The sequence below is a fragment of the Diceros bicornis genome, chromosome 19 (genome assembly GCF_020826845.1).
Source record: "Diceros bicornis minor isolate mBicDic1 chromosome 19, mDicBic1.mat.cur, whole genome shotgun sequence".
In the NCBI taxonomy this organism is placed as follows: domain Eukaryota; kingdom Metazoa; phylum Chordata; class Mammalia; order Perissodactyla; family Rhinocerotidae; genus Diceros; species Diceros bicornis.
This window is the reverse complement of record NC_080758.1, coordinates 5420171-5447138: the sequence shown is the minus strand read 5'-3', so window position 1 is coordinate 5447138 and position 26968 is coordinate 5420171. Positions and strand designations below refer to the sequence as shown.

The following is a 26968-nucleotide window of genomic DNA, read 5'->3' as shown; positions in this document are numbered from 1 at the left end:
GCTCTTGTAAGGTATAGGGCCTAGAATTAAGCATAGACACCACCCCATAGAAAGGATGACAGAGCTCCCTCGGCTGCAGGAGGAAAGGAGGAAGCTGGTGGGAGCAGGGTGCTCAGCCCATTGGAGATGGGACCAAGGCAAAGAAGGTACCAGCTCTGACTCTCTCCTCTACGAACTCATCATCATCTTTTACACCGTTGCCTCCAAATCCAGCGGCCACTTACCACCTGGCGACACGAGTAATAAGGCACCCCTGCGGAGAATGTGTTTGGAGAGCCAAGCTCTCCCCTGCTCCTCGCCAGTCTCACTTCCCCCCAGCCACCCTCCTCGAGCAGCAGACCCCTCAAAGGTGGCTCAGGAAACTTCTGGAACATGAGTAGCCGTGGGAGCATTTAGTTCCACGAGTTTTACAAACTGAAATTCACAGCCCACACTGCACACGACCTCGGACATTTGCCAGCTCTTGTTTTGTACAAAAACAACAGCGCTCTTTTTATTACCGCTGTCACTCCTGTGATGGCGATGCATTAGACAGTCTGCAGACAGGAGCGAAGGTAATTGGTTCCCATCACCCCAAGCAGCGCTATTAGGTACAATGTACAAATAGCTTAAAATTAAAGGCTGGCATCGGAGCCTCGTAGGTCCACAATGGAGCACGAAATGAACACAGACTCCCCTACTTCCATCAACACCCCCCCCAAGTCATTCGCAACCAGGACAGATAATTTAATATCGGATTCAGGTTAATTGCCATGTTTTCCTGCCTTCCTGCCCTCCAAGGGCCACCATGGATTTGAACTCTGAAAAGTTACCCAAGTCAGCTTTGACGTGCAAACATTCCGAAGGGGAGTTAAGTTCTGTTCTTCTTCTTGGAGCCAAACCCAGACCTGACTCCCCGAAAGAACTTCCTCATGATCAAGTCCGTCGGGGCCGCTGTCCTGGACTTGGCCTTCCAGTAGTGGAGGAACATCCTCCGCTCGCCGTGCTCGCGGTGCAGGCGGCGGGCAATGGACATGGGGGTCTCCCCCTTGGCGTCTTTGTCGTTGATGGAGGCCCCATGGCTGAGCAGGAGGTCTATGCAGTCTGACTGGCCCATGGCTGCGGCCACGTGCAGGGGTGTCCTACCCACGGGAGACTTGCTGAGACAGTTGGCTCCTGTGAAATAAGAGAGCTGGCTGAGGGACGGCCACCCTCCCAGCCGTGAGGCGCACCTTCAGAAACACATTCAAGGGGGGGGACACGGGAGGGGCTGAGTCTGCGACAGGAACACTGGGGAGAATTAACAACTGCTCCCCACCCCAGCCCTGAGGGTGGGGGGGGCACTGACACACTCCCCCAGCATCCAGCACTGCCTCTCCCCGAGTCTGCTCCTCTTATGGCAGCCAGTGACCTTTCCCAAGTGCCCATATCATTTTCCGGCTCAAATCCCCTTGCTGATATCAACCGCCTTTGGGGTAATGTTTTAGGTCTTTACTGCTCTCTCTCACTCCACCTCCCCCTTATCACTCCAACATTACCCCCCAGTGCTCTTCCTCCCCTTCCTCCATGCTCCAGTCAGACCAGCCTTCCATCTTTATCCCTTAAAGACGCCCAGCTCCCTCAGCCTGCCCCAGGCCCTTCGCACATGCTGTTCCCTTTGCTAACAACACTCTCAGCCTATATTTTTTTCTGGGCTAATTCAATCCTTCTTTAGGTTTCCTCCATTTCCTCAGGAAAACCTTCCTCAGCACCCCCTGTCCATGAATCCCCCTGTGTATGCTCAGCAGACACCCTGCATCCTCAGAACATGCCGTGCATGACCGACCGTGGAATTAATTTTTTGTAATAATCTGCCGACTTCCCTTCATAAACTCCACGAGGGCAGAAAACACGCTTGTTTCGATCACTCTTGTTTTCATCCCCAGCACGTAGCACGCTGCCTGGAGAAGACAGGCACCCGGGAAATGACAGACGACGGGCGGCCTGACTCATGGACAGATTTCACTGCGACTGAATTCCTCACTGCCTCCCGCAGATGGATGGGCTAACGACAGGTGTGCAATGTGGACTTGCTGAATTGAATCAAATTCTGGGTAACAAATATCACGACACAGAAGACAAGGCAACTCGGTTACACGCACTGACGTTGCGGCAGCCAGTTTTTATGAGCTATGGCTGGTCAGGGCGCTAAAGTTTTAAATAGGCTCTCGTAACGCCCGGCCTCAGCCATGGCGCCTCTTCGCAGGGGCTGTCTGCAGAGGACAGAAAAGTTTGCAAAGCCGGCTGTAATTTTTTAGCTGGCGCTTTCAAATACATCACAGTTCCATCAGAAAAGTCAGTGAAACTAACTTTTCATGAGCTTAAAGGGCTGCTGGGCTCTGAAAGCCCGTATTTCATCTCACAACAGGCGACGTGCAGACAGCAGTGGAGGAGGAGGAGGGTACAGCCGGGAAACCTGCACACGTCGCAGAGCCACGGGTGTTTGGTGGAACGTGGCCCCGCTGTCCCGCCCAAACACCTGGGGTGTTTTCCACCTTGGTTGGTGGAAGCGGGGACACAGCAGAGACTGAGCGGAGAGAGGCTGGGGTCAAGGCCGCAGGCAGGAAAGGAGGGTCTAATTTGGAGGCGGGTTGATATGGGAGACCCTCGGATGAGGCCCCCTTCTGAGCCTCGAACCACTGACCGTGTACCACGTCACACATTCTTCCTTTTCCCCAGGAAGCCGGGGGCCTGAGCTGTCTGCAACCATTGTCCGTTGTTCTTGAATGATCTGTACCTCAACCAGGGGGCCTCTTTTCCCAAAAATATCCTACATCCAGGGAAGATAAAGTGTACTCCCATGGAATCTCATGCAAAGCCCTTTAATTCGGAGACAATGCAGGCTAAGGCTTCTATTTCCATCCAGAGAGAGAGCAACTTGCCCTGTGGTGGAGAAGAGATGAAAGACGGCTTGGGGGGAATGTCTCTTGAGGGAAATAATTCCAAGGTTGGGAGAAAGGAGACTGGCAGCCTGCTGACCACCAAGAGGACAGTGCCGGCTGGGGCCAGGCCCCTCGGACCACTGCAGAAACCCAACTTCAGGTGGGGCAAAAAGCACGCAGACAGTCTGCGAATGTCCCCAGCAGTGTGTCTGGGTGGACAGAACCAGTCAGGAGGCCCTTTTTCGGCTGTTCCTGTGCCTTGGTGTCCTCAAAGTTCCATCTCCCCACAAAGGAAAGACTCTTGAGACTGGCTAAGAGAGGGGACACAGCCTCCGATTAGCATGTCCTAAGACACCTCAGACAGGGATTGAGTGGCCCGATGGGGACCATGATTGGTGGCTGACAAGATTTGGGTCCAGGAAACCATTGCTGAAGAGACCAGGACAAGCGACTCTGTCCTCCCTATCTGCCCAAGACCCCTACTCTCAAGCATGCTCAGCTGTCTGTCAGAATTACCGTGTTCTAGAAGGTACTGCACAGCATCCAAGTGACCTCTGTGTGAGGTAATATACAACGCCACGAACGCTCTCTGAGATATCCAGTCCTTCCACTGCTCGTCTTCAAAATGCTGCGAATTTGTAGTTCTGTAGAAAGAATCTTCAGCAACACCAAGGCGAGAGAGCTGGGCAAGATAACAGAGTTACACACAGTGGGTGTGAGCTATTTCAGAAGGCAATGCAGCTGGCTGGGTGGGTGTCTGGACAATCGGGGGGCAAGGCCTGCTCAAATGCCGAATGAGGGCTTGTGACGGGAGCAGAGAGAGGCAAACTCTAACTGAGAAGTTGGAAAACACCCAGGGGAGGACATTGTTTAAGTCTCTATACATGTCCAGGAAATACGAATTTACCATCAGGCAGGCTCAGGAGGCAGGAAGTTCTTCCTGTCAGTGTTTTGAAGAGAGAAAATAGCTTTTTGGGTGTCCAGAGGAAGGCGGTTGTGGCCATTAAGGAAGATACCAGCCAACACGAAATGGCCTCCCCAGAGGGGAACAAACTTCTCAGGACACTTGATGAATTCTGGTCTTCCGATCTATTTTCGGGCCCATTGTCTCTGTTAACTTTTGGAACACTCTGAACTCTGCTCATGGATGAATAATAGCCCCATAATATAATCCTCTCATGGTGAATTAAGACTCTGAGAATGGGAGGAAGACTATGGGCTCCAACAGGAGGCCCCGTCCCAGATGCTGGGCATTCGGTGTGGGGTGTGGGGGACACAGGGGTGATGGCAATGCTGACTCAACAGAGGAGGGAATGACCCCACATCCAGAGCAAGAGCCAGAAAACCCAGGCACAGACCCAATCATTGGTGGCAGAGGGAAGGCAAGGGAAGGCTGTGGAGGAGAAGAGCAGGGAAAGGCCTGGAAGGGACTGTGCAAACAGCTGGGATGGGCCCCACTCTTCCTTCTAAGGTGCACGCAGCTCCCACGCGAGAAGGTTGGCTCCTGCAGACCTGGCCCTGCCTCCCAGAGTCCACCCACCCTTCCCAGGGTCCCAACACCCTCCCACACCCGGCCCTCCCAGACCCCTTTCCCAGCCGGAAGTAAACTGTCTCCTCTTCTCCACAAGCTCATAGCTTTTCTTCCAAATTTATTTTCTAGAAAGAACACACACTTTCCCCCCTGTGTCTGAGTGATTCATCTTCCCTGTTGGGTACACACCCTGATTTCCTCCTTCTTCCCCCCACGGCCCACCCCAGAGCCCAGCTGAGAGCCGAGCACAAGGCCCGGCAAACAGTAGGCACCTGCTGTGTATCCAAGCAGTGCGTGGTCTTTCCCCCCTAGTGGGGACGGACCCCCGTCAGGATTTTTGCACCATCGAATGCTCTGGGCCGCGCATTTCCGAGTTATCTGGAGTTCTTCACTCACTGTTAAATTAGGTTTTCAACTTTACGAAATGTACACATGAATAGAAAATGCGTTTCCCTGATTCCTTCCGAGAGGGCATGATTGGGTGATAAATCACAGATAAGTGAACACAGTGAAATCGCAAATGCAGAGAATGAATGGAAACACTGGGCCTACATTTGATCATTACGACACCAGTCCTTATTATCTTTTTTCTCTATTCTGAAATTTTTACTCAAATATTCACGTTAAGGACTAAGTGATTTTCCCCAGGCACACACAATTTACAGTTGCTTCAGGAAGTGTAATATCCATTTAAAGAAGCATGAAAACACCTTACTGGGATCTCCGTCCACAGCCGCCAAAACCAGTTCCGTCCATCCATCATAATGCCAGATACATAATGAAATAATTCCACCAGGAACAACATCATGGAACTTCAGCGTAGAATCATCCATCAAAACTCCTACAGGGAACAATTTTTTCTTTAAAAAAAAATTGGTATTAAAGATAAACTATTACATTGCTTAAGTGAAGACATTGTCTGACCTTGGGTACCACAAAGATAATTTTAGAACCTTGAGCACTAATATCATTTGATAACTCTGCATGAGTCTGTTTGTGGTCGTTAATGCTTTTTAGAAAATTAATTTGGCTCAGCTCAAATAGAAGCCAAACCAAAAAAAAAAGAAATGGCAACAATTTATAAAATTTTGTAATTATAACTTGTCCTATTGCAAAAAACACCAGTCAGTAAAATCATTTTACAAGGCAAACTCTACAAATAGAACTACAACATAGTTATACAAGTTATATACATTAACCTCAAATGCTAACTCTGGTTAATGTTGTCATCAGTCAGCTAAAGAGGTAACAACAATAAAAATCTGTCAGATCTTTCAAATTATAGTCTATGGCAGCGTTTCTCAGGCTTGGCCCTACTGACGCTTCGGACTGGATCGTTCTCTGTGGTGGGGGTTGTCTCTGTCCTGTGTGTGGTAGGATGTTTAGCAGCATCCCTGGTCTCTTACCCACTAGATGCCAGTAGCAAGCTCACCTAGCTGTGACCATCAAATGGCCCCTGGGGGACAAAATTGCCCCAGTTGGGAACCGACTGCAACGTAAAAATCGTCATGGTGACATTCACCATAATCTGGGTTGGGGAGGTCAGCACCCCAAACAGCCCCTTACTCATAGGAAAGAATGGAGTGGGTGGATCTACTCACACTTCATAAATTCAGAATCTTTGGGGAAGACCATCAGAATTAGTAGAAGAGGATTCTAGAACATTTTAAGAAAGTGAAGTTGTATTTAGTTTACCTTTTTAAATACACACACATTTTCTTCCATGGCCACCTATAATCTTGCTTAAGAATAACAGAATAACTTGCCTTCCCCATAAGCAATGCCACAGATGTCAAGTCTCCTCTCTGCTCAGGTTGGACTATCATTTATACCAAGCGGAATCCATGAGGTTTTTGGTTTCATGATCAAGTGATTCCTAAGTGCCTGTACTAAGTACCTACATTCCTCCATCCTCACGACAAGCCAGGTTTGTCATCTCCATTTGCTGACGAGCAAAGTGGGGCTCACAAGGCTGGTAAATGGCATAGCCGGGACTCCAACCAGACCTGCCTTCCCTCCGGCACCCTGCACCTGTCGCTCTGGGCTCTGCTGGCACCTTTGGTTACCAGAAACTCCGGATGGTGTATGTAAACAAGGAAGAGTGATGAGCAAATCTGTTAATTAGGGTCTTAGTTGTGGTTCTAACACAGAGGATAATCAGTAATTAGCCTAACTAAGACAACTTGACTTCCTAACGACTTCGAAAAAATGGAGTAAAGCTGTGTTTCCCTGAGACGGAGGCGAGCGCAATTCACGCGTGCTGAACAGCCCTCCCAGAACCCAGAGCACATTCTCTTTTTACAGGCAGGCAGCAACTGCCTTCGGCTCAGACGAATACTAATTATCACCAGCTAAATAAATTCTTGGAGCTGACAACAGACGTGTAAGGGCAACCCTCATCCATGAATTTGCTCACCCCTCTTGGATCTGCGTCTCTCAAGGTTTTCACACACATTATCTCATTTGATCCTCCCTGGCAACCTTTGAGGTGGGGAAAGAGGCATCCACTGATTATTTATAGGCAGAAGCCCAAATTTCTTCTATCAACCTAGTAGCACCTTCTCTCTTTCTCGCGTGCTGTCAATGGTGAGGATTGCAAACGCAAGCGAGGTCAACCTTCCACAGTTGCTAAGTGCCCGCTGAGTGATGGGATTGTGACATCAATGTCCAGTCACTCCATCTCTTTCATTCCCTCTTAGCTTTCTGGAATTTATTGCTCAGCATAGCTCATCAGCAAAAATAAATTAACAGAACGTTTTTCTGTGAGCCAAACATTGTTAGTTCAGGATACGTAATTTTCGAATTAACTTGTTTTGGAACCCTTACTAAGTCCTTCAACAGCTCACCTCATCTTTAGCATGTTAAACGCAGACTGGGTTCGAGATACATTTTTTCCAAATAAAGCCTCAATAATGCCCCAAAGCATCTTCCAGATATTCTCATAGCAAAATAAATACATCACGAGAAATGCTTAACCTATTTCCAAGAGAGCAAAGGAAGGTATTTTGGCCCTCAATACACATTTTGTGTCTCCCGAGTCATTTCTGTCTAGAGGGGAAGTGGCATTGAGCATTCTAGAGCTAAAAGGGCTCTGCTTCACAGATTAGGAAACTGAGCCCCGGAAGGGCAGCGTCTGGGAGGACAGAGCTGGCTGAGCCAGGCTGCTCTCAGTGCTCCGTCTGTCTCCATCGCGCCCAGCCCCTGCAGTATGACTGCAGTCTCTGCAAGATTGCTCTTCAGTCTCTGTGCAGCAGCCCAGAGTTTTTATATCTTCCTTTTCTTGAAGTGTTTTTGTACTGATGTCAACCGGGTGGGGAGATGATGGAGCCCAGGGGCTTTGCTCCTGTTCTCATATCCTAACAATTGTAGGGAGCGGGACAGGGACAGCCAGGTCCTCAGGATGAGGGAAGGAGACTGACGGAAGGAGAGATTGGGCTGCAGGGCCCTTGCCCTCCACGGGGTGCCTCCCACATGGGATTTGTTTGGATTGGGGGCCGTGGGGTCCTAATGTAGCCACAGTGGGCTTTGAGTGCTGGGTTCTGATTGCAGCTGGGCTAGCTTTGAGCTCCTGACGTGGACAAGGACACGGCTGAGATTCGGGGCTCTGATATGGACTGGATTAGTGCCAATATTCGGGGTTCAAATGTGGATAGGGTCTGCTTTGAGATTTGAGGTCCTGCTGAGGACAGTGTGCTCTGGATTTGGGGTTCTGGTGAAGGCAAGGTCTGCTTTTTATTTGGGGGTCCTGGTACGGAAAGGGTCTGTTCTAGGATGTGGAGTCCTTGTGTGGGCAGGACTTGTTTTGGGATTTGGGGTTCTGACTTAGCTCTGGGTAGTGTGGCAACCGAGGGTAGGGAATTGGACAGGTCTGCCCTGGGATTTGGGGGTTTTGATGGCGACAGGTTCTGTCCTGAGATTTGGGGTCCTGATACAGACAGGGTTGGGTCCAGAATTTGGGGTCTAGTGTGGATAAGGTGGGCTAAGGGGTTTGGGTTTCAAATACAAGCCGAGCTGGCTTTGAGTTTTGGGGTTCTGTTGTGGGCAGAGTCTGTCTCATGCTTTGGAGTCCTCATGAGGGCGCTCTGCTTGGAACTGGGGTTCTGGTATAGTCATGCTGAGCTTGGCAACTGGCTTTCGGATATGGGTTTTGAATTTTGGGGTCCAGATGTGGGAAGAATTGGGGCTCTGGCATCCTTACATAGACAGAAATGGCTGATGGATTGGGGTTCAGATGCACAAGTGGTTAGTTAGAGATTGGGGGCTCAGAACTGGCATGTCTGCTTTGGGATTTAAGGTCGAGATCTGGGTAGAGTCTGCTCTGGGATTTAGGTTTCTGTTGAGGGCAGGGGAAGCTTGGGGATTTTATTTGAAGTTCAATCATGGGCATGGTTTGTGTAGAAATATAGGTTCCTGGGGAGGCAGAGTCTGTTTCAGGCTTTAGCATCCTTCAGTGGACACAGCTGCTGAAGGATTCAGGGTTCTGATGGCCATACGGTTAGCCTGGGGATTTGGGGTTCAGTCTTGCCCAAGTTTGTTCTTGATTTGAGGGTCCTGAAGTGGGCAGAGTTTGTTTCAGGCTTTAGAGTCCTTGCATGGACCCAGTTGCTGGAGGATTAGGGGTTCAGAGGGGACATTTGAGGTTCAGTGTTGGGCAGGTATGTTCTGGGTTTTGGGGTCCTGAGGTGAGGAGGATTTGTTTCAGGCTTTAGTGTCCTTGCGTGGACACAGTTGCTGAAGGATTTGGTGTTCTGAGGTCGTCATAGTTACCCTGGAGATTTGGGGTTCGGTCTTGGGCAGGTTTGTTCTTTGTATTGGGGTCCTGAAGGGGCAGGGTTTGTTCTGAGCTTGAGTGTCCTCTCGTGGACACAGTTGCCAGAGGCTTCGGGGTTCTGAGGTAGTCATGGTTACCCTGGAGATTTGGGGTTCAGCCTTGGGAAGGTTTGTTCTGGGTTTTGGGGTCCTGAGGTGGGCAGTTTATTTAGGGCTTTGGCATCCTTATGTGGACATGGTTGGGCTGGAGGACTGGCGGCTCTGGTGTGCACAAGCCCAGCACAGGGACTTGAAGTTTGTTGGAATTTGGGGTCCTGAGGCGAGCAAGTTTGCCCTGGGTTGTGGGGTCCCACTGAGCACAGGCTTTGTGCCAGGCTTGCAGTCTTGTGCGGGCACTGCTGGCTGTGGGACTTGGGTCCCTGATGAAGACATGGGGAGGCAGAGGGTCTGGGTTTCTGAGGCGTCCTGCTGTGGCGGCATCTGCTTTGGGATTTGGGTTCCTGACGTGGACAGGATTTGCTCAGGGCTGGCAGGTCCCACCCGACAGCTTGCTTTGGGATTGGAGCCCTAATCCAGGCAGAGTTTGTTTGTGGATTAGGGTCTTGCTGTGGACAGAGTTTGCCTTGAGATTTGAGGTCTAATTTGAATCCCATTTGTCTGGGATTGGGAAGTCCCTATCTGCCAGGTTTTGCTTTTCTATCTGGGGTTTCCAGGGTGTTGGGGTTTGTTTCGGCATCTGGAGGTCCTCATGCAGGCAGGCTTCCCTTCGGGGACTGCAGGTTCAGAAGGAGACTGGGCACCCGGGGTCGCGACAGTACACGTGGGAGGGAAGGGATGGGGCAGGGGCCACCTTGGTCCAGGTACTGGAGCCGCTGGAGGTTGAAAGGGATGCCGGCCATCAGGTCCAGCTCCTCTTTGAGCTCCCGCACGGTCATGTCGCTGCGGCAGTCTGTCACTCGGAACATCTCCCCGGTCTCCTCCAGCAGCACCCGCACGACGAAGACGTCCGGGGCCACGTCGAGCGCCGGGCTCGCGGCCGGCGGGTCCCCGCCGCGGGTGCGGGCCGGGGGCTGCGCGGGGAGGGGCTGCGGGCCCCCCGCGGGGTCCGGGCGAGGCGCGCCCCCCGCAGGCCTGGCCGCCCGCGCCCCGCCGCCGCCCGCCGCGCCCGCCGCCGCCCGCCGCATGGCCCCCGCCCGGCCCCCCCCCCCGGCCCCCGCCGCGCGTCATCCGGCTCCACGCGGGGGCGCGTCGTGGCCCCCGCCCCCGGGGCCCCTCGCGGACGGCCGAGCCCCGCTGTGGCCCCGCCGTTAACGAAGGCGCAGCTCCACTCGGACGCAGGGAACGGGTCTCAAATAAGGGCACAGCGCACAGGCGCGTCCTACAACAATCGGGAGATTTATTGAGATCAATACAGAGGCGTCGCCGAGGGCTGCGCGCCCCCCGCAAGCCCAGCTGCGCCCACGTCCCCAACTCCTTGCAGCTTCCAGCTGCTCTGTGTCAGTTCCTTTAACCTGGAAAACGAAACGAGGTGGCTCCTGGCCGCCGTTGGGAAACTGTGACCTCGTCTCCATATCTGCTTAGAACACAATCTTTGCATAAGTCGGGGCCAACTACCTGGAGGAATTACGCGTGAATAACGCTCTAAATCATCATCGCGTGCATCGCCTAGGGAGTTGTAAAGTGCAGTCTTTAGTCACGCTTAAAAATCATATTTCTGGCATGAATGAACAAACCAACACTGCAGAAATATGACTCCTCTCAGCAGATCCGGGCCCGACCTGAGATGAAAAAACCCAACGTTTGGCCACTCCGGAAGTCATAGATAGACCTTCGTGGAACTCTGCAGAGCTGCATCAAAATCCGTCAGTTTTGAAAATGCTCTCAAATTCCTGGAGTAAGAAAGGCGCTGATAAAAACACTTAACAAGGGAGTAAATGTCCACTTGGCCAGAGGCTGAGATGGTTCCACTGTTAAGATACCTTTCAAGGGAGCTCCATCTGTGAGAAGCCCATCTTGTGCTTTTCCCTTAATTCACGGGAGAGGAGGCCAACTGTTCAAGTAAACAGGAAGCTTATGTGTCAAATCACAAACACTCAACAAGACCCCACAAACAATGAATACACAAAGAGCTAACGGGTGGGGGAAGCAACAGGAGAGGAAGGCAAGGGACAAGAACAATCTTAAAAAATCTCAGTTGTCACCAAAAAAAGCATAAAATGTGCGCTTTAAACATACTTTTTGCAGAGAAATTACAGTCATAAAAAAATCTTTGCATTGGAAAGGCATTCATATTAAATTATAGAAAATTTTTAACGTATAAGTTGAAATTTTAAAGGTTAGATTATTTACCAAGGAGTCTCTACAATCTCTATGAGCACGTTTATGTAGCATGCAAATTCTACACATCACACCAACTGAAACTAATTTTTCTTCCTTAAAGGAAAATTAAGCTCTGCACAGAACACAAGATTTCAGTTGAATAATTCTATTTGCTGCTAGATCAACAGATTGTAACAATATGACAATCGCAATCTCTAGGCAATAAAAAAAATTAAAAATTGTTTGTTACTGAAGCAAAACAGTATTCTCCATCTATGTAGTTTAGGCAAGTATTGAACACAAGAGGGACCGATTTTTTTTTCCTTAATAAGTAGCCTCCAACTTATGCACTCACTCTTTGCCGAAGTTTGCCAAAAGGCTGCACTGGATTACAATGTGAAATTCTCACACATGTGCCTTATTTTCTTTGGCACCGTATAGATTCCTTCCTTTCTTTTTAAAGAATCAGCTCAATGGAAGTTGAGGGAGGGGGAGAACATCCTGTATACCAGGAAATTCAATATATAGCTCCAGAAATTTTATTTTAAAAAAAGATAGAAAAGACAGATGAGAAAAAGATCCAAGGGAAGAATGGAAACAGCTGACGCCCTTTGCAGCTGGCTCTTGGACCACCCCCCACCACCACCACCACCAAATGGGCTGCTCCTTCCTTCCCTCATGCTTGCCTTTGAGCAGATAAAAACAGAAACAAGAAAAATAACATGAGCATACATGTATATAGAATTCATCAAATGTTTCTAGAACCCTGAATTATTAATTAATGAAAAACCTGTTTAAATCCTAGAGTTTCTTTCTCTTACTCAATTTTAAAAGCATGAAATTTAAGTTCTGTGCACTTAAGTCAATTTGAAGAGTATCATAATTTAACCCCCCAAATCACTGGTATTTTCAGGCAAGAATATGGTCTGATCAAAACTATGGTTTGCTCTTTTTTGTTAAGATTCTAAAGCATTAGATATAAAGCCAATATCCAAGCATTTGGAGGATCAGTTTCCCTCCCGAGTTCGTAAACGTACAGTAACATTTCCACATAAGAATGCAGAATCTGCCTGCCTCACGCCTCTATCCAAGGCCAGTACACATCTTGATGAACACAGTTCCTGCAACAGGGGAGGGATGAGTGTGTGAGGAAAGTTCCAAGTACAGTTTGTAACAAAAGTACAATATTAGAAAGGTTGCTATAAATCATTCTTTAGTAGATTTCTTTATCACATTTTTCAAAAGTAAACAAATTGGGCTATATTTGCAGCAACTCAAAAGTGGGGCATAAATTTAAATGATGTATTTGTTCTGTTCACTGATAGGAGGCTAATATTACATTAATATATTTCCTTCCTGTCAAGAGTTATTTATATATGTACAGTATTTCCGTTAAAAATAAAATATAATACCATAAACTATATTTTATTGGACAGCATAAGGGAAGCCAAATATGCAAGTCTATTAAAGACTTAAAAGTTTCTATAAACTACTTTATTTGGGGGAGAGAGGGCTTTAAATAATACAGCCTGTAAGAGAGCAAACAGCTCGCACGCAGTCTTTTGCCATGGAGGCCCCCACAACCAGTCAGCCACCTGGTTCTTTCCCCTGTTCACAGACTTCCAGATCAGGCAGGTAGGGGAGCAGAACCCACACCCATCCCAGGTGCAGTGCTGTGACTGCAGGTGGAAAGAGGGCGTTGGAGTGCACGGTATCAAAGTTTCAGAACTCTTTCCTCCCCCAGCAGGCATCATTCGGCCCATCCCCTTCCATGTGTGGTAAGCAGTGTGTGCCAGGCGTGAAATGCCCAGATCATAACTGATCGCAGAAAGGTTAGTTCTGTTTTTCTAGCACAGTAGTGTCCATAAGATTCCGCCGCTGTGGTTCTAGGGTGGCAAAAAAGGAAACATCTGGGTCCTGGTCTGACTGCAAAGCTAAGACGGTCTCTTCAACGACTTCAAGATGAGGGTTACCGGCATTTCTAAAATATGCTAAAGAGAGAAAACACGAGTTTGAATCACAGGTGCCATGAACTGTGTTCTAAAACACACTCTGACTTTTGGTTTTTTTTAAACCACATCTCAGGACACTAAATCATTATTCATAGAATAATCACATACGTAAGTCCTTTAAAATGATAAAATTGCTTTAATCAAAGAGTTTTTCCTAAGCTTTAAAGGTGGACTCCCAAGAATAGGTATGCATATTTTAAAAATTATAACTAAAATCTTGTAATATTATCTTTTCTTCCCTCCGATACAAAAGAATGGACAATGTGTGGAACACAGGAAGGGAGCGGGCTGCTGGCAGGGTGGGGAGAGAGAGGGAAGTGGCCAGACAGGTGTATGCAGGGCAGGGTTTAAGGTGTTCTATATATGTGGCGTAGACATGAACCACCCAAGGGATACGATCTCAGATTAAGTCCTGTTCAGGTGTCAAATAACTGGCTATAAATTTTTCTTACTGACTGCAAAATAATAGCAGCAAAACCTAATTGTAGTTAAGGCTTAAATTTGCTAACTTTCATAATCTCTATGTCATAACTCAAAATTTACAAAAGTTTCCCTCATTTCTAGAAGACTATGTAATAGTTTGCATTTTAGAATAGGTTTATTAAATGTAAAAACTGAACTACATTCATTTCCCTGGTCATTTTATAAATAACATAAAGTATTATGCATGGACGTTAATATATCATTTATATAATAAATCTGAAGTATGCTATCACACAATTTGCCACAATTTCCTAAAGAGAAAATCGAGTTGCTGCCTGATGAAGTTTAAAACGTCTAAGTTGAGGAAGACGGTCTGCATACCCTTTTCCAATAGCGTCTGCCTCAGAGCTTTGGCCAGCAGAACCCTCACGTTTGGCACAGGATCCGACGCAAGGCTTAAAAGGCTAGGGAGTAAGTGTTCAACAAACTGGTCCACGGGGATACACTCCTCACTCACCACTCCCTGTGATGAAAAAAGCCACAGCCAAAGAAGTGATGTCTTTCAATAGTGAGTGATCAGTATGGTTCTTCTAAAAACATACACTTCAGTAGTTCCAAAGAAGGAAGTCATTTCAGGATCTGCTGGTCTGAGGAGCACGTGTGTCTGAACTTCAAAATCTCAACCACTGAATTGGTTAGAAACACAGGTAACATTTTATAATTCCTCACGAAGCACTGGTTACAAAGAGTATATTTGGTTGAGAAAGCAAGGGCTTTTGAGTCAGACAGAAATAGACTCAAACCCTAACTTGGTCACTAACTAGCTTCGTGGCCTTGGGTAAGTGGCTTCACCCTTCCGAGCCTCTGTTCCCTCGTCCGTACAGTGGAGAGCTGGTGGGGGTGGCAGATCACTTTTGCAAAGAGTCTAACGTAGCCCCTGCCAGGAACGGTTAAGAACCCTCAGGCTGTTCCTCACCAGAACTCAGGCTCTGGGGACAGGGACCACGCCTGTCAAATGACAGCCAACTCTCAGACCCCAGCCTAGTGCCCGGCCGTCTGCAAACAACTAATAAACCCGGCTCCTGTAACCACCACCAGCAGCTGCACACTGCTCCTCTGCTCAGTCTGACACCTTCTCTCTCATCTAATTCTCACAGCCAGCCAATCAGAAACAATGACTCTGCTTCAATGTGGTGATGATACCCAAAGGTCTCATGACCAACGAGCAGCAGCAGGGGGGCGATTCCAAGCCAGGGGTGAGAATTCTAAATCCTGCAGACCTTCCCATACAAGGTACCAGGGCAGCTGACAGGTCCTAAGTATGGCCCAGGTGGGCCCTGCGCTGGTCACTCAGACAGGTCAGCTCATTAAAGCCTCCTGACCATGGGGGAGGCAGGTGGGCCGCTGCTGTCCCATTTCACAGAAGATGAAACGGGGCAGGAGGCGCTTTGCCCAAGGCCGCTCCACAGGGAAGCAGCAGACTCTGCTTCAAAGCAGTGGTTTTGACTCAAGCCGGCCCTCCTACCTTCCAGCTCTCATCTCTCCCTGGAGCTGTATTGAAATGATAATCAATATGACCTTAGGAGGTACTCTTGGCTGAGTACCCTTCCTTTTGTTTGTGTTACTGTGAGTTTTCTAAATCTTTAATAATTAATTAGTGAAAGCATAAAAGAAAACACTGCTTTTTCTTGTGCAAAATTAGTTGGTGTCTTTGCCTTTTGTTTCATCATGGATTTTCTAAATCTGAGATAAAGAATTAAAAAATAAAAGCAAAAATATCTCATTTACCCTTTCTCCACAAAATGATTCGGAGCATTGACTTCTTTACAAAAAGGTGCCAGGCCTGTGGTTTGTGAATTTGGCACTTACTCCGCCACCCCTGCACTTCTCCAAGTGGATGGCCAGAGTACCCCGGTGGTGCCCCTCCTGCCCAACAGGGGGCCCTGGTGAGTCCTTGGGGGGGAGTTATGAGGGACAGCAAGGGGTTTGGGGCCTGGGGTCAGGTGGAGTCCAGCCTTGACTGTACTACTGACAAAGCTGAGGGATGGGTTCATGGAGATTCATTATACTAGTCCCTCTACATTTGCACATGCTTGAAAATGTGCAGGAGCAAAAGTTAAAACTTTTGAAACAACACTTTAGCAGAAAAAATTATAGCTTTACACTTCCTGTGTGATCTTGAGCAAATTACTTAACCTCTCTGGGCTTCAATTGCTTCATCCAAAAACACTGGTCTAAAAGTATCCGCGTGCACCATGCTCAATGCACGTAGATCTATTACTGAGGATGAGATGTATGACGAGATGCTGGCATACAGAGGCATTCGAGAAACGGCAGCCATCACCCCTGGCCAAACATGAACTGCACCCTCATTTCCACGATTCTAGGTAGAGGGTCACCTGAGGAGCTGGACAGGCTGACACAAACTCCACCTTAAAGAGCTGAAGGGTCTCTGCCCTACCCCACCGCTCTGCTCTTCAGCCCACCTTCCCTGCAAGGCAGCAGCTATGGTGAGGGGCAGTGGGGAACGCAGCCCTGGACTGGACGTGGCAGGAGCAGGGCTCTGGGACGGGCCCTCACCTCCCCAGACGGAAGGTGCCGGCAGAGCAGGGGCGAGTTCATCTCTCTGTCCCCAGCATCTGGAGTCTACCTGGCACACAGTAGGTGCTCAATCAGTATCTCGAGGACGCACGCACACGCGGGTTGGGTAACTCTGGGCAAGTCACTTGGCCTGAGCTGTCAAAACCCCCCTGAGACAAGGGGGTTCGCTCCACTGCTCCCCAAGTTCTGGGCTAGCATTCCAGGGTGGGGATTCTTTGTCTGGTGCTCCCGATCAACACGGCCGAACGTGTGCCCAGGGCAGATTCCCCCCAGTCCGTGCTAACCTGACAAATGAAAGCAAAAGCTTGCCTTCCGACCCACTTAGAACAGTGCCGGAACCTTATGACGAGTTCATGGATGAAATTTAACCCCAACGTACTTGCACTGTTTGAATAGAACTTCTGCAGAATTGCCACGACCTGTGGAAACATCAGAAGAGCACATTTAAAATGCTGCCATCTATTTAAATTATGAATACTACTCTACACGGAAACTAGACATTTTTATGCACCCTTCCACCTTTAAAATGAATTTATAAGCGCAAGAGAAATAATTTTTGTCATGGTAATCATTAGAACACAGAGAAAAAAGATGTTTAAGGATATGGCAATACACACACACATAAAACGCTTCATGAATATGAAATTTAAAAAAGGACTGGCATCAGAAAAATACATGATTAATCTTAAGATTCCAAATTTTAGAAAAGTCCCCTCGCATAATAACTAAATCATTCCCTTTCAGAACATGTCGTTTCTATAGAATTTTAACACCAGAGTACCTCCATAAATCAATACTTTCCAATGAGATTTTTTCCCTCAGCATTCAGCTGGTATGAGCTGAAACAGGGTCGGCTTTTCTCTGCTGGAGTTTGTGCTCACTAACCACTCCTCTACAAACCCATGCTGCAGAGTAAAGGCCAGTCCATGACGAAAAGAAACCCTACGCCGCCGTCTACCCGGTTTCACATACAAAATGATTTATCCACAATGTCCATCACTGAAGCATACAGCTTAACAAAAAACCTATCTTACATATTGATAAAACTATAATACGGTTCCTCATTTCAAAATTTAAAAGCTGGTTTCATAGGTAATCTAACAAATTAAGCACAGAAAAAATAAAGGAGTTAAAATGGAAGAAACATAAATATTCCTGTTTCCAAAAACCACAAACAGAAAAAGCCATGATTCCTTACTAGTTTGAAGGAGATCCACCGCACTTCAGAAACTTTATCTGCACACAACTTTAAGGCAATATGCATTAAATAATCATAAACATCATTGGGATTATAGAGTTCCAAAATCAGTATCAGCTGTCTGAAATTTAAAAAGAAGAAATTGTTTTTGGGGGCAAAAAGCATCTTAGTTTCTGTTTACTTTCATTTCATCTTACAGATAAAAATAGCCAGGCTGGGATATGAACGCAATGAAGCAGGCAATGAAGCAGGCCTTTCGTCAGTGAAATGCCAAAAGCTGGGTGAAATGGCCACGCAAAGAAAAGTGAAAAAAGAAATCTTAACTCTTCATCTCATACACACAAACAAATCAAACAAAAAGCAAATAAATTAAACTTTGTAAAACAGAGGCTGAGATATTTATGAATAAGGATTTAATATTTCAATTTTAGGTTATCAGTTCGAAAGCACATAAAACTTTAAAAATCAGATAACATAAAAATAGCCAGAACATCGAAAGTCCCAAAGATCAACAGATCACGGGAACGCTCAAATGAGGTTTCACTGCCTCGGCAGTGTTCCTGAAGCTGCAGATTACATTTTCTGCTCCCGCGGGCCGGCTCCGGGCACTGTGCTCGAGCCTTCAAAACCCAGCAGGGTCCGCTTGGCGTGAACCGGAGCATCAGCTCTCCGCTCCAAGGGGAAAACGGAAAAGACGGCTGCTGGGAAAACGTACACCAAAGCTCTATTTTCTAAATGGGGACGGGGAGAAGGGGGTGAGAATAAACGGCATTATTTCCACCCCGGCAACGAAAGGAAATGAAAGAGAGATTAGAAGGAAGTTAGAACCAGAAGCCAGGAGTGCCGGTGAATACTTTCATATCAGAATGCACTGTTTTCAGGAAAATGATACCAATATCATGGGCACAGGAGCACAGAATTCATATCAGTGGCTTTAGCTTCAATAACCATGGCAGAGATGGAAGATAGCCGGCGCCCGGAGATAATGCTGTCGGGCGATGCCGCCGGCCTGGCCCCGGCTCTGTCCCCATACCGTCCCCGGCCACGGCCCCGGCCCCGGCCCCGGGAAGCGGGTCTGTCCATCCCCGGCCCCCGGTCCCCGGCCCTGGCCTCGGCCCCGGGAAGCGGGTCAGCCCGGCCCCGGCCCGGCCCGATCCCCCTCCCGGTCCGCAGTCTCCGGCCCCCTCCCCGGCCCCCTCCCGGCCCCGGGAAGCGGCTCCACCTCGCCCAGTTCCCGCACACTGCCGCTAGAGGGCGCGATGCTTTCATGGAAAACGTGGGCCTGTTTTTCTGTTCTCAGAATCTGCGCCGGGAACATGGCATAATGACTCAAGCCTCAATCTCTCAAATTAAGCATAATGATTAAAGATCACAGGAAAGAGAAAATCTTTTAGTTTGTCCCTGGCATCGGCCAAATCATATCCTGAATACTGCAAAAGCTTGATAGATTTCTACAGGGAAGACAATCATTTGAGAGATTTCTAGTTGAGGGAAAGAAAAAGGAAAACTAAAGATACCGCAATAAATCTTGACAAGGTGAAAACTAAAACCCAAACCACCACCACAAACAGATCCACTCGGTACTAAGGAGAGCACATGCCACAGCTTGGGAAGGAGTGTTTAAGGTGACGCTTTAGCTCTTCAGAATCACTAAAACCTCTCAGATTCCTTCTGCCAGCACAAGATGGAATCCAACCCCTTCAAGCACAAAATGATGTACAGACAGGAGCCACCTTGAGGGACGTTCTTATTTAATCATCATCTCCTCTGGGTTAGACCTCTTCACACCTCTGGCTGTAGCATAATTTTCTTCAGAAGCTGAAGTGTGTAACCCACGCAGTGCCCTACACAGAGGGCTACACTCAGAACGTTCAAGAAAGCTCTGGCAAAAACTGCTCCGATTAACAGGAAAATATTGAAGAGCAGGTGATTCATCTTTTATCTGGTTCAGATAAATTGCCTTATAGAACACCAGAACACTTCTAATTCCAAAGTGACTCGAGTCCTGTCTTCATCTGAAAATGGATGTCTCCCCGGAGACTGTGGTATTTGTAACTTCGAGCCTTGGAATTCAGTTTACCCCTTAATGAAAACATAATCTCTTTATCTAAAAGAACACTATTATTACTGCTGGTTTAGAAATCAATTATAAGGTAGGAAAATAAGAATTATTCCATCTAATGTGCCTTCTTCTCATAGCCCCAAACAGGTTTTACTTACTCTGCTAGTTCATACCGAAACCTCCAATTCCTGCTGTTATCGGTCACTATAAATTCTTGAAGCTGATAAAGATATTCTCTCCTCTTGTCTTCATGAAGCAACTATTTTTTAAAAATGTATATATAAATAAAAATATATAAACCCTCTAAATGACCCCAAATATACAGTGTTATTATACTTCAGATTATACATTTGTCACGAGCAGGAACTGTGCATTTCCCTAACGCCCCCGACTCTGTCACCCAATGTGGCTGTGAATCAACGCTGCTTTAACAGATGTCAAATGCATCCCTGAACACTTCCAACCTTTGCCCCCGATTAGTCCCTGTGCTGGTGCATTTCTGAATGCCCCCTAGCTCTTCCTTCTTCATCATTTCCTCCCTAAAAAAAACCCCAGTGTGTGTTCAGAAGATCCTGCACTGCTGCTTCCAGGGAGCTGGCACCGCCCATGTGCTTCTGCACCATGAGATGAGAGTCTCAACTGCTCCTCATGCACCAAAGTCCATCAGGGCAGCTCTTGGTCGTGTGGATGTGAGTAATAGTTTCTCTAGGTCATTTTTAAACTCTTATTTTTTTCACTCATCATTCCTTTAGGGAAAAAAGGAAAAAAAAACGGCAAGAAGGGAAGCAGCAACGTCTTGCAGAAAAAGCCCTTCGTGCAGAACTGAGATGGGATCTCAGCCGGGCTCTTCCCATGTGTGACCTGGGCACATCACGCACGACCCGGGGGCATGGGTCCCTTCATTCTCACAGAGCGGGCTAGGCTGTGTGTCCACCATCCTCCACAAAATCAGAACTCTAAGGGATAGGAAGATGAGGAGGAAAGATATAAACATATTCACCCAACACTGAAAGAATACCCACTTTAAGATTTTGGACAGTATGTTTCAACTGAAGAACCCTAGAAACCTGTATTTTTTTTCCACTAATACTTTACATATTCAGGGTTTTAAAAAATTGTTTTGAAGAGGGGAGGTTTGTTTTTTGTTTTTAATCCTTCTTCCTACCTTTAGAAAATCATACAGGTGTTTAAGAACTCCTATCCGTACTTCATCCAGGTCCTTTAAAAATCCATTGAAGATAGGCACCAGGTCAATTGCTGTCAACTGATCCCCAAGAATCACAGCCAGCTCATGAATAGAGAAGGCCAGGGTCCGGCGTACCTTCCACTGGTGCACAGCAGACACAAACATCACAGAACGCAGGCATAACTCAATGTTACCAAGAGCCTAAGTGGCATTTCTAGAGCAAAAGTTACTCTGCTAGGTGTTGGCCACGTAAAGCTTTACTTCTTCAGAGAACTAACTATGCCAATTGCAGCCACGTGAAATACAGGTCAACGAGCCTTGCTGCAGCCTCCCCTTTCTTCCTAATTAGATGACCCACCCTATGTCCACGCATGCCTCTGAAAAGGCTACTTTACCTGCACGTCGGAAGCCAGCATTGCATACGTATCTTTCAGGCAGTGCCAGTTCTGCCTGCCCAGGGTGAGCGCCACCCCCGGGAGGCTGTAGGCACAGTGCTTGGCTATGTCAGTATCGACAGTCTGGGCTCGAGCTGGGTCGGTCATCGACACATACTGCTCCAGCAGGGGCTGAGGTATTACATCCTGGGAAACAGGGGAGAAAGGAAACCTTCACGCCTGCAGGAAAGCAGAACACTCAGGAAAAACAAGGAGCTTGGAATTTGGAGGTGAAAACAGCCAAGCAGAAATCTGAGAGGAACAAGAGTCTTCCTAAAGCTAAGGGCTCTGGACCGGCGAACTTCTTGTTCTGCAGGGAGTGAGTTTTCAACTTGGACTGAAGTTAAAGCAATGCCCACACTCATCTTTTCTAAATTCCTCCAACATCACAGGGCACAGTCTAGACATCAGTGTTTGGTTAGTCTGGAGCACACGGCTTGAGAGTAGAAACTATCTTCTCTTTTCTTATAACTGCCCCCAGCACCTCGGGCCCAAGCCCTGCACTCCTGTCATCACTCCTTTTCCCAGCTGATGGGTTAAGACCCCATCCCCTCACCCTTGTCCCTGTAAGGGCAAGGGACACAACAATGAAAGACATTTAAGAGAACTGACACAGCACAAGAAGCCAATCCACAAGACATAACAAAGCAAAGCATGGTTCAAAAAGAAGCTCTCAAAAACTTTTCGGCCAAAAAAACCCTAAATAACTTATACAAATAGACACTAAATATTCATGTATAGATGTCAAATTTTTCCATTTGATTTTCTTTATTAAAATACTATTCTAGATTGTTCAGAAGACTTTAAACACTACTTTAAAATTTACTTTTTTTAAGGCAGAAAGGAAATATTAGCAACATAGATTATGAATTAAGATATGTCACTCATATTAATGGAAGAAGAATATCTAGTTCCAATGGCCATTCTTAAATTTAACTTCCAGAAAATGTGAAGTTTTGAGTTGCTTTTCTTTTCAAGGAACAAACCTGTAATTTAGATTTATTCTCCTCAAGTGGGGTGGGGTCATGCCTCTGTTCAGTCTCCAAATGGTCACTGGTTCCACTGTAGGGTTCGCCAGGGTCCTGCAGAGTTGATTGGGCACATTACCAATTTACCCCAAAGGAGGAAGCTGTCCTACCGCTCCCCCTTCGAAGAAGCCTCCTTCAATGCTAGAAATGACTTCTGCAAACCAAGGCCAGAGCTTCCCCTGAAGTCAAAGGTATCTCTCTAGATGTTAAAAAAATTGTTAAAAAATACATTTGCACCATTATATATGATATTGTATAGGTCAGTCATTTTAAGTACCAAGGCAAATAGATTTCACACATTTTAAGACTGCTTGAGGCCCCTACAAAAGACAGGCTAATGTTGGTGAGTATCAACAACTTGAGTCTGCATTTACCATTCTTGAAGCTCCAGGGTCCCCAGTGTGGTTAACCAATGCCCTTAAGTAATATCCATATGTTTAAGGCATAGAACACTCCAGAAGGCAGGAGGAGGTTTGTGAGAAATGGTGAAGTGAGCACTTCGAGCCTTTCTCAGGAAGTGGAGATTATAGCAACGCTGGACCTCAGAGAGAGGTGGAGAGGCAAGGGGAAGGCCCATTTCATTTGAGTGAAAAGATGTGGCTGATAAAGGAGTATTTACTCGGAAAACTGTGCTCGATTTTCACATGTACAAACACTTCTAATGTTTGCTGATGAACCTTTACATTAGGTTAACAATTAAATGAGCAAGAACATTCAACGGTGACATATTGGTCTCTGATCATTGATTAACATTAACTGAGATGGACCTGACCTTCTCCTTCAACCATAACATGGATTTCCTACTTGCACTTGAAATGTCATACTGTCTACCAGCTTAATGGATTCTGACAAATCAGCTCAATATATGATCCGGGAAAGTCGATTAATACACCAATAGATGCTTCGTTTGCTCTAAGGCATGCTACCAGAACCTTCAAATCCCAAGGTTTTCACTGAAATGTGCTGCTTATTTTAATAGAGGACATGATAAAACAGAAATATTTTGGTATGATAACCTAAGACCTCAATTTCTCCAAGTTAATAACTTCACGTATATTAATAAATAATACATCATTATTCTTCCTTCAGGAATTAATTTTATTCCCAAGTCTTCAGTGCAACTGTTACGTACAGCACTTACTCCAGCAGCCAAGTTAAAGTTTAAGTAAACCCCCACAAGTCACGGCAACCCCAAAAGGTATCGTGAGGTCATGGCCCCAGCAAACCACCTGGCAGTCAAGAGAGACAAGCGGGAAGAAGAGGCCCCTCCGTCCGCTGGGCGTCCCAGGACTAAGCTGGTGCGCTACGACGGCAGAGCAGAGGCATGGGACAGGGTCAGCGTCAAGGCACTGGGTGACCAGCCCCCAGCCTCAGCGCCTCCTCCCATTCTTGTGTGAGAGAGCAGTCTTCACTGTTTAAGCTTTTTGCGTTTTTTTTCCTTCTCCTGCCTTTGCAACTGGAAGCATCCTGATTAATCCCGCTGGAACCTAAGAGCCCAGCTGCAAATTCAAGAGCCCTGACATCCCAACCATAACCCAAAGTCCCGACCACACAAGCCCTTCAAAATCCTTCATTCAAAAGAGCCAACTTGGAGGAATCTGTTCTTTTTTTTTTTTTTTGACTTCTGTTTATGACAAAGAAGCTTGAATAGTATCACATGTCCCACCAAGGCAAATGTGGCCACACCTTTCTCCCTAACACAAGTGATTTTCACACTCCAGGTAACAAGGGTAATAACACGAGTTTTCTTGCCTATTTTTCTAAACAAAGCAGCAAAATAGAATATCATCTCATTCCTTACTAATCAAAGGCAACCTTTACAAACTCTTAAACATTTTATATTCAGGCTTTTTAAATCCGTCTCTTGTTTTGCTGTTTTGCTTTATTGGAGCAGGCCTGGGGGTAAGGGAGGCTATAAATTAGCTTAATCGCTAAAATCAAATTATAAACTATGTGAATGAAGAAACAATTGGTATTCTGGCCCTGGAAACCACAAGTTTGAAGAGATTATCCATCATAGCTCATGAAAATGAGAAGGTGCGAACATGCCCATGACCTGATGATCACGGACCTCTCCCTGACTTCGATTCTCTAGTCTTACCCCTACCTGGGAAGGACACCACCCAAAGTGGTCCAAGGGCGAGTTTAGTAGGAATTAGCAAGACATCAGAGCCTCCAACCACAGTAAGCTAGAAGGCTTCTGGAGAGACTCAAAGTAAGAAACAAGTCACAGGCTCCCTCCTCACCCCCGAGGCAGAGGCCCAGTCTCACGGGGCTGGTTCCAGATTGCAGGAGAAGCGGTGAATTGCTGGCTTTTCCAATCTCTCCAGCGAGGAACAGCATGACAACACCACTCCCGGATCGACCACGTGTTAAAAGAGCGCCTATCAATCGAGGGCTGACGCGATGAGTACTCCCTAAGGCCTCTGTCAACCTTAAATTCTGGGAGTCACATGAATTCACCTTCTGCCATTATTAAAAGATGTAAACGATGGCTAGCAGTGAAATAGGGCATTTAATCATATGGTTAAAGAACCAGCTCTCATTGTCTTTGGAGAAGAGGGTAGGTCCTTTTTGGTCTCCCCACCCTTGTTTCTGTGGAGGAGAATCAGGGTTATCAATCACCTGATTGATTGGTTGTCTAGTTATCCAAAACATGACCTTAAGAATAAAATTAAATTTGCCATTTATCATCTCTGCCAGTATATATTAATAAAAGAAAATGCAGCTTTGTGATTTCTGTCACATCCTCGGTGGCAGAGGGAGAGGGCAAATACTTACTGTGCTTTGTAATATCCTGGCCACGGAGAGCTCATTCTGTGATGATGAAGCCAACAGAGCCATCTGATTGTCAGAGGCAGGGCTGGGATCTGAAAGGGACACTTCATTTAGACCTTCTGTTGGCCTGTGCTCGGGCTCATTCACAGAGTCAAGCTGTGCGGCTCTCAGTGCAGCTGATAATACCTGAACTTGAGCTGCAGGAAGAGAAGTTTCAAGAATTTTAATCACTTTATTTGGTGTGCAGGGATTCACGTCAGAGGAGTCTGCGCAACAAGACAGTCCGGATGGGGGCACGCTACATAGTGTCACCTTTCACACACCTGTCCCTACAGTAACCGTGCTCCCGAGTCCCAGAACAAGCTCTCAGTGAGGTGGGGATATTTATGGTCATTAACTTTAACTATTCCAATTAAACACCAACCATGACAGAGCATCAAATCTGAACTCAAAAAGCCTCAATCAGGAAAATCAGAGTTTGACTCCATCATCTTTCACAGAAGACAACACAGTGTTACAGAACGCCCACGTGTGGGAGGTCCACCGGCTTGTGAGGGAGGTCCTGCTCCCCCATTTATAAAACAGGATGGCTGCCTTCTCTGCCACACACACACATGCACACATACACACACATGCACACATACACACACACGCACACGCAGAAATCAACCCATTTACATACACACAGATGAGTCAAGACCTCGCTCACCAAGCCCCAGGGGCTACTCATTCGTTCTGCCCGCAGCATGACTGTTGGAGACCCTCCTAAAAGCAAAGATGACATATTTCACATACCTTTCTGTAAAAACAAACTGATGTTTCCATGTCCCCAACCTCCAAACACACACACACACACACACACACACACACTTCCTCCATCCTGTTTCTACTAGTTAAATTCAACAGACTCCAAGATTCATTAACATGTTTAGAGCTTGTAGCTGGCTCCCCACTGTGCCCACGGCAAGGTCTCACCTCCTCAGTGCAGCGCACCAGGCCCATCCCAACGGCCTGAGCAACATTTCCAGCCAGTCAGCTTATAAATACCCAACGTGTCGTTTATTTCTGATCTTTTGGGAGCACGGATCCCTCTGAGGTCTGATGAAAGCTGGGGGTCCTTTCTTACAAAGAAATTAATTATGCATAGACATGCAAGATTTTTCATACAATGATTTCAGGGAACTGAAAGAACCCTCTGAAACTCATCCCCTGACTTCTCCAGATGGTGGATTCCTCACCATCCTTTAAAGCCCACATCAAGTATCACCTGCCCTGCAAGGTCGTCTCCCAGACGTTTCCTCTGTGACCAGGAGTGACTGGCTTTCTGCCCCGTGCTTCCACATCACAGCATGCCCACTCCTGTCCCAGCCCTCGCCACACCCTTCGCTGGGTGGTTGTTAACACACCCCCTCAATCAGACAAGGGCCTCAGGTGTTGGTCATTGCCGACCCAGCACCCAGCCCAGGTCCCAGCATTGAGTTAATGCAGCTTTAGAAATGTGTTTTCCAAAAACAGACCTGTGTCTATAGCTATTAGAAGCGATACGTTACATGTGCTCATTCCTTCAGCAAACACTGACTTAATTTCCTTTATAAATTTAAAGACAAAGAATAATCACAGGGCTAACTAGATTTTCACATTTCCTTTCCCGAAAGCTTCACAAATCTTTGCCTGGCAACAGCAGCAAGTGTTGTTTTTTCCAATTTCCCCAACTCAGGGAAGAATA

General features: G+C 47.0%; 2 protein-coding genes across 2 annotated transcripts in view; both read right to left on the bottom strand.

The window, feature by feature from the left end:
• Positions 1-850: 850 nt before the first annotated feature.
• Positions 851-10394, bottom strand: ANKRD60 (ankyrin repeat domain 60; the record flags this gene model as incomplete). Its single annotated transcript, XM_058563408.1, has 4 exons — positions 851-1155; positions 3417-3582; positions 5142-5272; positions 10052-10394. Coding segments are annotated over 4 exons (945 nt in total), but the record flags the coding sequence as incomplete, so codon positions are not given.
• A 189-nt stretch (positions 10395-10583) lies between these two features.
• Positions 10584-26968, bottom strand: part of LOC131418302 (serine/threonine-protein phosphatase 4 regulatory subunit 1-like) — an 86155-nt gene continuing 69770 nt past the window's right edge. Inside the window, 9 exon segments of the mRNA XM_058562413.1 lie at positions 10584-13511; positions 14337-14478; positions 16841-16975; positions 17755-17875; positions 19975-20075; positions 20982-21143; positions 21398-21583; positions 22423-22518; positions 25246-25439. Coding sequence (XP_058418396.1) covers positions 13354-13511; positions 14337-14478; positions 16841-16975; positions 17755-17875; positions 19975-20075; positions 20982-21143; positions 21398-21583; positions 22423-22518; positions 25246-25439 — 1295 coding nt within the window. The 3' untranslated portion in view covers positions 10584-13353.